This window comes from Anabrus simplex, chromosome 14, assembly GCF_040414725.1.
Source record: "Anabrus simplex isolate iqAnaSimp1 chromosome 14, ASM4041472v1, whole genome shotgun sequence".
Classification (NCBI taxonomy): Eukaryota; Metazoa; Arthropoda; class Insecta; order Orthoptera; family Tettigoniidae; genus Anabrus; species Anabrus simplex.
This window is the reverse complement of record NC_090278.1, coordinates 74,093,800-74,105,854: the sequence shown is the minus strand read 5'-3', so window position 1 is coordinate 74,105,854 and position 12,055 is coordinate 74,093,800. Positions and strand designations below refer to the sequence as shown.

The 12,055-nt window shown below is 39.4% G+C and overlaps 1 protein-coding gene across 1 annotated transcript in view; it reads right to left on the bottom strand.

Annotated features, from left to right (window-relative positions):
- Positions 1 to 12,055, bottom strand: part of Cdep (Chondrocyte-derived ezrin-like domain containing protein) — a 510,959-nt gene that overhangs the window by 27,918 nt on the left and 470,986 nt on the right. Inside the window, exons 14-17 of the mRNA XM_067158544.2 lie at positions 9,086 to 9,175; positions 6,300 to 6,509; positions 2,824 to 3,120; positions 2,030 to 2,170 (exon numbers count right to left, since the gene is read on the bottom strand). Coding sequence (XP_067014645.2) covers positions 2,030 to 2,170; positions 2,824 to 3,120; positions 6,300 to 6,509; positions 9,086 to 9,175 — 738 coding nt within the window. The remainder of the gene's footprint in view (positions 1 to 2,029; positions 2,171 to 2,823; positions 3,121 to 6,299; positions 6,510 to 9,085; positions 9,176 to 12,055) is intronic.

Sequence of the window (12,055 nt, the reverse complement as noted above, 5' to 3'; positions counted from 1 at the left end):
GTTTACTGTACCCGAGGTGTGGCGAATGTCAGTGTCGATGACTGGAAGAAAGTTGTGCACAGTACAGAAGATTAATACGCGAGGTGTGGAAAAATGAAGATGTAGTGGAGAACTCTGTCGAAAGTTTAATAATAATTTTGGGAGCTGGTGATAGCGACAGTGATTCACTGTTGGAGGGTTCCAGTGACTCTGAGATCAGTGGAGTGTTCCCTTTGTAGGCCATAACCTCCTTCCTGTGCCAGCCATTAGCTGTGAGAGATGTGTTTTCCTCATTCTGTTTTATTATTAATAATACATTCTCTTATTAGTGTCAGATGTTGTTAGTAAGTGTAGTTTTTGTGAATTTGTTTTCAATGCATATTCATTAGTTTCTCTGAGTACTGTATTACATTTTACTAGGGCTGTTTAACGCGGTCGTATCGCATCAGCTGTTCTCGCGGATGTAGTGTGCTGGCAACAGAGGAAAGGCGATGCTCATTTGTTTTACGAAACTTCAATTTGAAAGTAAGGCCCTGCAGAGTATAAGCATAAGGTACAACCAGCTGCCGCTAGACACAAGTCTCGCTTGCTGGCTTCGGTCGACTTTCGCGGCTAGCTATGTATTATGAAGACTCATACTTTGAAGGTCAACTAGTTTATTGTGCCAGGGTATGGCCATTCTGCCCTTGAGTTTTTCACGCACATACCTCACAATTTCAACTTCGACTTCTTCAAAGCGGTCTTCTTGCGGACCACTGATGCATTTTTTTACATTACTGGTACACATTTTTAAGCTATTTTTGTCTTCATGCTAACACGGAAAATTGACTTTAGTTATACCATATTTTCTTGTGGCTGCACAATTATTCTACATTTCTATGTGTTTAATAACCATCGACTTAAAATTGGCATAATATCGACACGAACTCGTTAAAAATTTGCCGGCAATACCTATTCCAAATGTCTTTACAATACCACGATCCATCACGAAAACACTCCTGCTGTCTGTAAAATTGTTAATTTTACTAAATGTCAGATACAGTAGACATAATATTACTTTGCCACCGAGTATCCATGGCCTTTCTAAGAATTCAAAGGCTTGCATGTTTTGATGCCATTCTGCGGTTTTGAGAGACGTTTTTGTATAGGCTAAACAGAGACATTAAAAAAAATCTATTGGTTGCCCGTGCTGCGAGTCTGCTTCCCGTCGAGTAGAATGTCATTCATTCTCTCTTCACTATTTCCCAAGAACTAGTGACATTACACAGAGGCACTGTACAACTGGCTGCCACGGCCATATAGGCCTAATAAGATGTGAATGTGAGTTTTATGCGCCCGGGGGTTGAAGGGAAACAGCGGGGTTACCATGGTAGCTGCCAGTGGTGTTTTTACTGCTAGGTCACGAATGCATGATGACCCTTGATTATTCACATGAGATTCCAAGAAAAAAAATGTCTTCTTTGATTCAGAGAAATATGGTAATAGAGGTTTATTTAAATCCTGTAAATTCTAACCACTGCAAACAGACCTGCTCGAATTGCAAGCATTGAAAGAAATGGTTGTCCTTTTATTTTTTTACAATTATTGGCTTTACGTCACACCGACACAGATAGGTCTTATGGCGACAATGGGATAGGAAAGGCCTAGGAGTGGAAAGGAAGTGGCCATGGCCTTAATTAAGGTACAGCCCCAGCATTTGCCTGGTGTGAAAATGGGAAACCACGGAAAACCATCTTCAAGGCTGCTGACAGTGGCGTTCGAACCCACTATCTCCCGGATGCAAGCTCACAGCTGTGCGCTCCTAACTGCACGGCCAACTCGCCCGGTGAAATGGTTGTCTTTCATCATTCTAACATGAATATTGAAGTTGTTCATCAGTACAGTTCTATTTTCTATTTTACTTCATATTCAGAAGGAACGCACAATAGGACGAATATAATGGCAGGTCAGTGTTATACAGGTCTCATGCATAATAATGCAAGTGACTTTACTAGATTGACGAATGTAGTGAAAATAATGACAACATCTTCTATTCTATGCTCGAACTTACCAAGAAAAACATGCGCTGCTGGTAGCCCTTGCGAGATAGCTTCATGAGACAACCCTGGCGCAGGAACTCCCTGTCTGGTTGCACTAGTTGGTCAAAGCCATTCAAATCTCGTTGCAGCTCACACAACTGCACGAAGTTTTCCTGTGCAGGAAAGAAAAACAAAAATCTCAACTTGCAATTTAAGTATTGGAAAGGAAGAAACAAGTGTAAAATGAAGTCTTACATAAAGAAAGAAAGAAAGAAAGAAAGAAAGAAAGAAAGAAAGAAAGAAAGAAAGAAAGAAAGACAGAAAGAAAGAGGATCAAGAAAAGTAACACATAATAGGACAAACATAATGGCAGGTCAATGTGAGAGAAGAGGGAGCAACAGAAAGACGAGACAAGGAGAAACATAAAAAGGACAATCTCCACATCTTCATACACTGCAATCTTCCGCATCCATGGGTTGAGCTTCCTGTGCCCCATACTACATAACCTGCAAAATTTAATTCCAAACGTCATTATTCCTTTAAAAAAAAAAAAAAAAAAAAAAAAAAATGCTATTTCGCATGTAGATAACCATTAACCCGACAGCGTGGACAGACTGACTTGTATCACACGTCACGCAGTAGCCGCCTGCTGCTGTGGAGTGACGTGTCTGACATGAAATAAAAGGTACTGCCCAGCAGATCACCTGTTAACTTCAATTGAACTGGGTTAGTCGACAGAGATTAAGATGACTTTCTTCTTATTTTATAAAATCTCTGTAGTGCAAAATGCTCATCATGAATGCAGATTTACAATAAATCAACTTACTGATCGTTTGAAAACTGCTGGTACATTCTGGGCTGTAACACCAAGCTTGTTCTTAGCTGCCAGACAGTCTTCATAGTCAGGGTGGTCCTTGGTGTAATGTCTGAGCAGTCGATCCAGGAGCAGTTGATAGTGGAGAAGCCGCTGCAGGGGTTTCAGAACAAAGGAAGTCAGTGGCAAGTAGCACACTTTCTGGAGTTCAAAGTCACGATACAGTTGTTCAAACTTGCGGTTCGAGTGCACTGCTTCGTCTAGCCTCTCCAGGACAGCAAGGTGTGAATCAAGGTAACGTTCGTACAACTGCAACATCACAAAAGAGAAGGAACAAAATGTTAATTTATCAGGCAACACTTGTTTTCCTTTATCAAGGAACACTGATTATGCATGTAAATCATGGAAAAGAACAGATAACAGGATAAACACAATGAACCGTTTTTACAGACCACCTGGATAACATAAGCTAGAAAAAAAATGAAATGGCGTATGGCTTTTAGTGTCAGGAGTGTCCGAGGACAAGTTTGCCTCGCGAGGTACAGGTCTTTTGATTCGACGCCCATAGGCGACCTGCACGTCGTGATGAGCATGAAATGATGAAGACGACACTTGCACCCAGCCCCCGTGCCAGTGAAATTATCCAATTAAGGTTAAAATTCCCGACCCTGCCGGGAATAAAACCCAGGACCCCTGTGACCAAAGGCCAGCACGCTAACCATTTAGCCATGGAGCCGGACGCATAAGCTAGATATGCCTAGTTATGTAATATTAATACGACCAAATTCAGGTGCAAATACTGTCAAACTGTTTATTTAAATGATAAATCCATTTATTGTCAGCATAACTGCATCAATTACATAGGAGTTTATATGTTTAGCTTGACTATTACATAGTGTCATGCACGAGCCTTGCCTGGATTATCATGGAATCGCATGCGAGCAGTCTATTCCGCATGTAATCACAAAACCGTATGGCACTCCTCAGCAACCAAGTGGTAAGCCCGGGTGTTACATGATTATGAATGAGCAGTAGAACACAAGAAGTTCAAAATACTCTCTTATGTCTTGTTCGTTACAATGAAAATGAAAAACCACAGCCTGTTTCCAGTCATTTGACTGGGTCAGGAATGGAATGGATGAAGCCCCCATCCAACAGCGAGGATAGGAAATGTGCCGGCTGCCAAAGCCTGTCGCACTCCTCTGGGGCAAACCTGTTAGTGATAATAGGACTGAAATTAGTAGTTCAAATTAGCAGTTAATGTTTACCTGTCTGATATTATTGTTAATGACCTGAGGGGAATACAATGAAATTTTATCATATTCATTTAGTGCCATTATGCGAGAAACACTACGTGTCTGGACGTTGTTTGTGATAATGGTCATCGTGTGTATTCCACTGGTCGGTTACACGTGTTCAGAATGGGTCTGCATTACCTACAAGTAGTACCATTTTATGAGAAACACCATGGGTCTACGTTGCCTGAGAGTAGTAGTACCTTTATCTGATAAACACCATGGATGTGTGTTGCCTGTGGGCATTGCCATAATGTGTGATACACCATGGGTCTGCACTGCCTATGATTAGTAGCAATATGTGAGCAACACCATGAGTATACATGTAGTTCCACTAAGTGAGGAACTCCACGGGAATACTGGCGCCCATCGTTAGTCCCATTATGTGAGGAACACTACTGGTCTGCGTTGCTTGTGAGTAGTACCCTTATGTGCAAAACACCATAGGTCTGTGTTACCTGAGAGTGTTGCCATTGTGTGTGACATACCATGGGTCACAATTACAAAGAATGGGTACCGTCCACCTAATCAATACTTTATTATGTCTTGTTACTATGCAATACTGGTTTCGACCTTCACAGAGGTCATCCTCATCTAGTCATGAGATCCAAAGTTAACATATAATATAAAACATTACTACATCTAATGAAGAATGTCACATGATATGAGTGATAATATTAAAATATACAATGATATTATATGTCCTCTGGTTTAAAAACAAGCGTCGATATTTTATGACGTGTATATTTTGCTTAAAATTCTGGTGTACTGTTCGTGAGTAACAGATAATTTGTTAAAATACAATTTCTACACTTAAAATGTTTATAGCATTCTTGAGGTACACATGGGAGTTCAATTCATGTTGGAAAATCGTTGCATACATTCATGGGTATGTTTATACCAATCATTCTAGAATATTCCAAGATATGGACGTGATAAAAACTAGTAATACATATTACATTAAAATACGATATTCTATAACATAAAATGTTCACCATATTCTTGTGGTACACTTTGGAGTTATATTTATGTTGGTAAAGCATTGTATACGTTCACAGGTATGTTTGTACCAAGTATTCTAGAATGTTCAATGATGTGAATTGTTTATCTTGTGCATTCATACAGTTGAGAATGTTGGATGATTTACATCGAAATATTGTGGTGTGTCATTAGTTTCCTTGGTACTAACCTCGTTATAAGACATTGAATAGATGCAGATGCTCCCTATATGTAGTTTTGTTGTTGAACATGCTATTAATCTGCGAGAACAGAGAAGAAAATGAATTTTCCAATGAGTAGCGTCAATTATTCTTCGGACCACCACTGCTGGACTCTGCTAACACACCCAGTGATTTTATGCATTGGTGCCGACTACTGTGTCTATAAACTTATATTGTTTAACTGTATCATCACTAAACATGTTCTTCTTTTTTGCTTAACTTTCCCATTGTAATGTATCTTAATGTTTACAATTTAATTACTAATCAGGTACCTGATTTATACCTTGAGGAGGTACTATGACTGATGATGCCCTCAATGAAGGGCGAAACATGTCTCAAATTGAATTAATAATAAATTCCTACGTGTTTAAAAAAATTTATAATGTACTGAATAGGTGACACAATAAACTCTTTAGCATCCTACATTCAGTATCTTCAATACGGATTAACAACGATATTTATCACTTGCTGAAACTGTTCGTAAATTATTTTGTAAGCTACGTTTGGGATATAATATTTTTGAAAATCCAAGATCACCGTTGGATTTTTCCGAAAACCGCAACCTAGATATCTGCATGCCCCTGGTAGGTTTCCAGTACCGTCCCACATTCCTTGTTTGTTATCGTCAAGTTGCCCTCGCTGATATTTACTCCTGCTGTTTTCGCCTCAGTTCCTTACACGATTATGGTGTGTATAGTGTTTAGGTACCTCGTAATTTGGTTTGCTTTCGTTCCTTTAACTGTGTTTATGTAACCCTTGGAGTACCGGTTACAGGTTTAATGTAGTTGAAAGCAAATGAGAATGTTTCTGAGGTTTGGTGGGTGCATAAATGTGACTGTGAGGCATTTTGGAAGAAGATCATGGGTGTGAGGATAACAGAAGGCTGAACATGTTTTAAAATATGACTAGTCAATATAAGAAGTCTGTTTTACCAACAGCTGGCTAGCATGGCAGCTTTGGAGAGGAAACTTACAGGTAAGACGTTCATGTTCCGTAACACCACGTCGCCAATTCGCTGGTAGTCTCCCTTCAGGTGGGCGTTACCTCGGCCCTCCCAGGTAGCGAGCCTCTGCTCCACCTCTCGTAAGAACACAGAGTGTGCTTCATGAAGAGGGTCCAACAAGTCCAACAGCTGCTCCAGAACGGGCTCTGGTTCCTCTTTGCTTACTTCATCTCGAAACCACTGGAACACAGAAAATTGATCAAATGATACTCTGGATTTCCTTTACAAGCCAAACCAAAACAAGTCACCAAAATTTATGAATAATTTATGAAAAAACCCTTGATTTATATAGACCTAAAGGTTAAAAATTCCTAATACCTGTACATTAGTGACATGCATTGTTCGAACTTGCTGCATTTGCAACCATTATCACACATGAGTGGAGTGTGAAAGCCAAAATCCTCATGTTTAATCCAGTTCGTTTGACAGGGCATGTTCGAAGCAAAGTTTGCTGACTAGGGAAGATGAACTTGCTTGCTTTACTGATGTTGCAAGCAGTGCAGTTCATCCAGAAATGAGTAAGCCCTTGTTTACACAAAGAGCAAAGTTCTCAAATTTGGAGGTATAAAAGGGTAATAGAATAGTTGCATTAATCAAGAGTGTTGAGCTGAAGTTTATATTTAACTGTATGTGTTATAATGACTTATTAATTTGCACAGTTTATATAAAATGTAATGAAATACATGGCTTACGCATTAATAATGTGTATTTAGTTTCTGTATAGAGCAATAAAGCCAGGAGGAATATACGTGGCAGCACGTGAACTTCATTAACTGTTTCTCCGATAGGAGTGATATTTACTACATTATTTCCAGTTTTTCTTACACATGAAGCAGCCAATATAGAGTAGAGTAAAAACAACCAACCAGACACTAGTGGGATCCCAACCCACAACCTCCCGATTTTGCGTCAGTTGCTCAACCAATTGAGCTATGGTGGCCTAGGCCATCTTTGTTCTGTTGGCAGGGATCTAAGCTACAGGTCTGGCACAACTGCCATCACACTTGTACAGTGCGTTTAAATTGCCCGTTGAGGGCCAAATCAATGAATATCGAATTTTCACGACCGCATTGTAATCAAAACCGACTTTCAACCTATTAGGTTATGTTACATACATTTAGTCTGGTTGGCCATTTTTGTTCTGTACTTAACATCTCTTCAACACGTACTAAATGTATGTAACACAACCTAATAGGTTGAAAGTCGGTTTCGATTACAATGCGGTCGAGAAAATTCAATATTCAAGGAACATTTAACCTTGCCAGGCGCAGAACAGCACAGTGAGGAGGAAGTGAGAGGGGAGATGAAGCGATGTCGATAATGACAATGATAACTACCTTAAGTTCAGGACACAACAGCCTGATCATAACCAATAACAATAATAATATTAACTACAGTTCTGAAAGTCTAAGAAGGTGTACAACATGGCAGATTTTACAATTCCTTTTTTAACACTTTCAACACTATGCCCATACGGGATACGAGCAAACTACTTTCCTCGTTGTGGACGGCGCTCGTATGCCATACAGGCATGATTTTGGCGTGTTTATAGGCAGCTGCACGTACCCCATTCGGTTTCTGTCCCTTGCTTGGGGGTAGTAGTTTATCTAACGTCCAGTAGAATGCAGCAGTTACTGGGAATTTCAAACTAAAAACAATAAAAGGGTAGTTTCTCCTTGCCGTGACCTCTACCGAAGCACTCGATGCACCGGGTACTGAGTGCACCAAATCCGTTATGCTGTCAGCTGTTACTGTGCAAACATGTCCTCATGCCGGCTCAATAATAGTGATATCTTATTTTATCATGAGATCAGGTTCAGAAATAATGTAGATGACAGTGATTAAGAATCTGCTTATAAACATATACAAAGTGATAGTTTGGGCAAGATTATTTGTTATGTAACTTCCAAATGCAAGTTTATAGCTGCACTTCTTCTTCTTCTTCTTCGTTTAGGCCTACGATGGACCACGTGGTTCTTAACTCTGGTGAGCTCTTTTCTTCCCCTTAGCCCAGTATTCTTTCATTCTAGCGCTATGGATGTCTTTTCTTTCTTGAGTCCATTTCACTCCTACTCCTGAACGCAGTGATTTAGTTGTTAGTGACTGGAGAGAGTCAGATGTCTTGACTAACTTTCTAAATTTATCTTGGTTGTAAATGTCAATGTGATCAATGTTTAGGTATTGTAGATCTTTCCGTACTAAATTCGTCCATTTGAATATAAACGATAAAATATACTTCACCTCTTCAGAAATTTGGGCTTATTTTTCATTTAGACAAAGAGACACAGGCTGATGATTCACCTGTACCGTGAAAAGAAATTACAGTAGATGTTAGTGCAAGGTTGGACTGTGCATAACCCAGCGTTTTCAGGGCTACCATACGAAAACGAAATAGGTAAATTTTGTATTTCAAATGTAATTGTGTTTATTTGTGACTCAAGTAACCACAGTAAATGATTCATTTTGAATGTTTGAGCAGGCTTATTGGAATAACTTGAATAAAAAGCTTTTTTTTCTGTGCATTTGTTTATATTTTTTCATAACAGAGTAGTATAATTAAATTACATTAGATATGTACTTCCTGACTGACATCTTCATTTTGGATGGCTGATGCCTTTATATGATACAAAAATCAGGTATGTACTATGCTTTGCTGTTATGTAAAAGACCCAGCTCACTGCCAGGGTCCATGTTCAAATATGGTAGTGTTGATTGAAAGTGTTAACTCCACAAACAACAGAAGAGCACACACTTACCACTGTTATCACCTCCAAGTCCTTCTTATACGTTCGTTCTGTCATCAAGATCTCCTTGGCAATGAAGTAGGCTCGGTCAATAGGGAAACGCTAAAAAAATAAAATTTTAATACAGAATAAAAATAATATCCTACATAATATTATTTGTGCAAAAAATTCTAAAATATCTCTTAAGTGAAGCCATTTTTACAAGGCAATTTCAAGGCTCATCAAATTTTCCAAGTACAGTAAATTCTCAACTTTTCATCCAGATTCTTAAGAGGCATGCACTCTAGATTACAAGACAACAGATATGAATACAGCACGACTCTTCCAGGAAGGGCTGGCAGAAATGATCTCCAGAAAAAGACTAAAATAATGGGAGTCCTGTTAGGGTTCAATGTTCCCTCATACTGTGTATTCTTTGGTAGAGGCTTTTACTCTGTGTGAATGTATAGACTCTTTGGAGTCAATCAGCTGTGTCCCTATATCAATATGTGTCAGCAGTTGGATGGCACTTGTACATGAGGAACGATGTAGGAGAGTGAACGCGTACAGAGATGTAGTATGGCTTGCGATGTCGTGATGTTGAATAAGCCATTATTTGAACTAACATGTGGTATCGTGGTTATGTTACTCCTCGCGTAGCCTGACGGTTAGTTCGCCTACAGTCTCATAAGTAATTCTCCACAGCATAATACTTGCAGTGTTATTGGTGACATTGATGCCATAATCCAAAGACAGTTCGGAGAAGCTCTTAGTGAATGAGAAGTCGTGAATGCATTCCTGACTGAACAGTTTTGGGAGTAAGTAACTAGGGAAATCAATGCTTACGCTAATTTATTTTTGGAACCAGCGGCTGAGGATGCCAGGGAAACACCATTAAGACTTCAGAGAAAGCAGTGGAGACATTTTCCATCCAAAATACCTCCAACCTCAATGAAACACGGACCAACATGGAAATGCGATGTATGCACTGCCTGTGGGCTGTTATTGTAAATATAAAGGCCAGTTTCTGGTAAACCAGAGTTACCTGTGAGTTACCTAAATGCACTTGTAACTTTAACTGCGCTGTTAACTTTAAAGAATTTCCGGAAACTTAAATCCAGATTTATAAGTCCTGACAATAAACAGTACAGGTATCATCATGTTTACTATCTCTCGTTCTCCAATAGATGTCTCTACGCAAATGTTTTTAGTGTTTTTTTTTTTTTTGGTAATATCTAGTTAATTTTACCAGTAGAAGTTTTATATAATAAAAATTGGTTGGCAAACATCTACACAGTCATCTCAATCGCAATGCGGCTATAAGAAGTTATTTTTATTTACGATCTGTTTTACGTCGCAATGACACAGATAGGCCTTATGGAGACAATGGGATAGGAGAGGCCTAGGTGTGGGAAGGAAGTGGCCATAGCCTTAAGTAAGGTACAGTCCCAGCATTTGCCTGGTGTGAAAATAGGAAACCACAGAAAACCATCTTCAGGGCTGCCGACAATGGGGTTCGAACCCACTATCTCCCGGATGCAAGCTTACAGCTGCATGCTCCTAACAGCACAGCCAACTCGCCCGGTAATGAATGATAGTAGCTATTTGGTGCGACACAACTCGGAAATGTTGGATAATTCTAAACATGAGAAAAATTCCAGTCCTTTCAAGAGGAACTTTTTAATAGACCTTGTTCTTCAAAGAAAACAAGTGATTGAGAATAAGAAGACTGATGGGGCAACAACAGCTCAGAAAAAAAAGTTCTTGGGAGGACTTGTGTAAAGTTTTCAATGCATCCAGCCAAACAGGAGGATGGACTGCAAAACAGTTAAAGGAACTGTATTTTGTTACGAAAAGGAGAGCTAAAAAGCACAATAATGAGGACAGGGTAAGTATTGATATATCCTCTACCTGGTAACATGCACTGGTGACGTGAGGTCTCTGGAGACTTTTGACAAATGAAATGGCGTATGGCTTTTAGTGCCAGGAGTGTCCGAGGACATGTTTGGCTCGCCAGGTGCAGGTCTTTCGATTTGACTCCCGTAGGCGACCTGCGCGTCGTGATGAGGATGAAATGATGATTAAGACAACACATACACCCAGCCCCCGTGCCAGAGAAATTAACCAATGATGATTAAAATTCCCGACCCTGCCAGGAATCGAACCCGGGACCCCTGTGACCAAAGGCCAGCACACTAACCATTTAGCCATGGAGCCAAACGACTTCTGACAAATAAAGTTCAATAAGAAACATTCGACATCTTATACAAATACTATTATTATTTTATCGGATTCAGCATGTAATAATCTCTCATGATATGAATATATTTAGGACCTAATAATGCAAAAATTCAATATATCTTCCCTTCTTCCTTCCTCACAGTACATAGACATCCTCTTAAATTTCACCTCGATTGTTGTCGTCACAAAAAATGTTCAATTACTAAACAGATCACTTTTCACTGATCCAGGAAAAAAACAAGCGTAAACAAATATAATTCTATAAATGAAAACGTGTAGCACACTTTGGAACCTATCATTCCGGCACTGAAGTTCTATACTGATGATGCAACATTCATTTGTCCTCAATGCAACTGGTGCAAATTATTTTTAGAACACTGAGAACAAATTGGCAATCTGCACTTAAAACACGCATATGATGTTTTCTCTTCAAGGATGCTGGACATGTAGGGTAAAATTGCCATTTTTCCAGTTTTTCTTCCGTATCTCGACACTGAGTCTTGTGTGCAGAATGTTGCTTATTTTTGCTCGTATCTCACTGGGAACCCGCTCATTTATAATTTTTCTTTGATATTAAATTGTACCTGATCAGCTGCCAAACCCTTCATGAAATCCTATTTTTCCGGTCTTTCAGGATACAACTTGAACAACACGAAAGCATTACAAACTGCGATCTACAATAGCCGAAAGAAATTAGCCATATAACTACATTTTTCATTAGTAGTTCCCTAATGTACTCCTTGAACTCAAGATTTGTAGGGC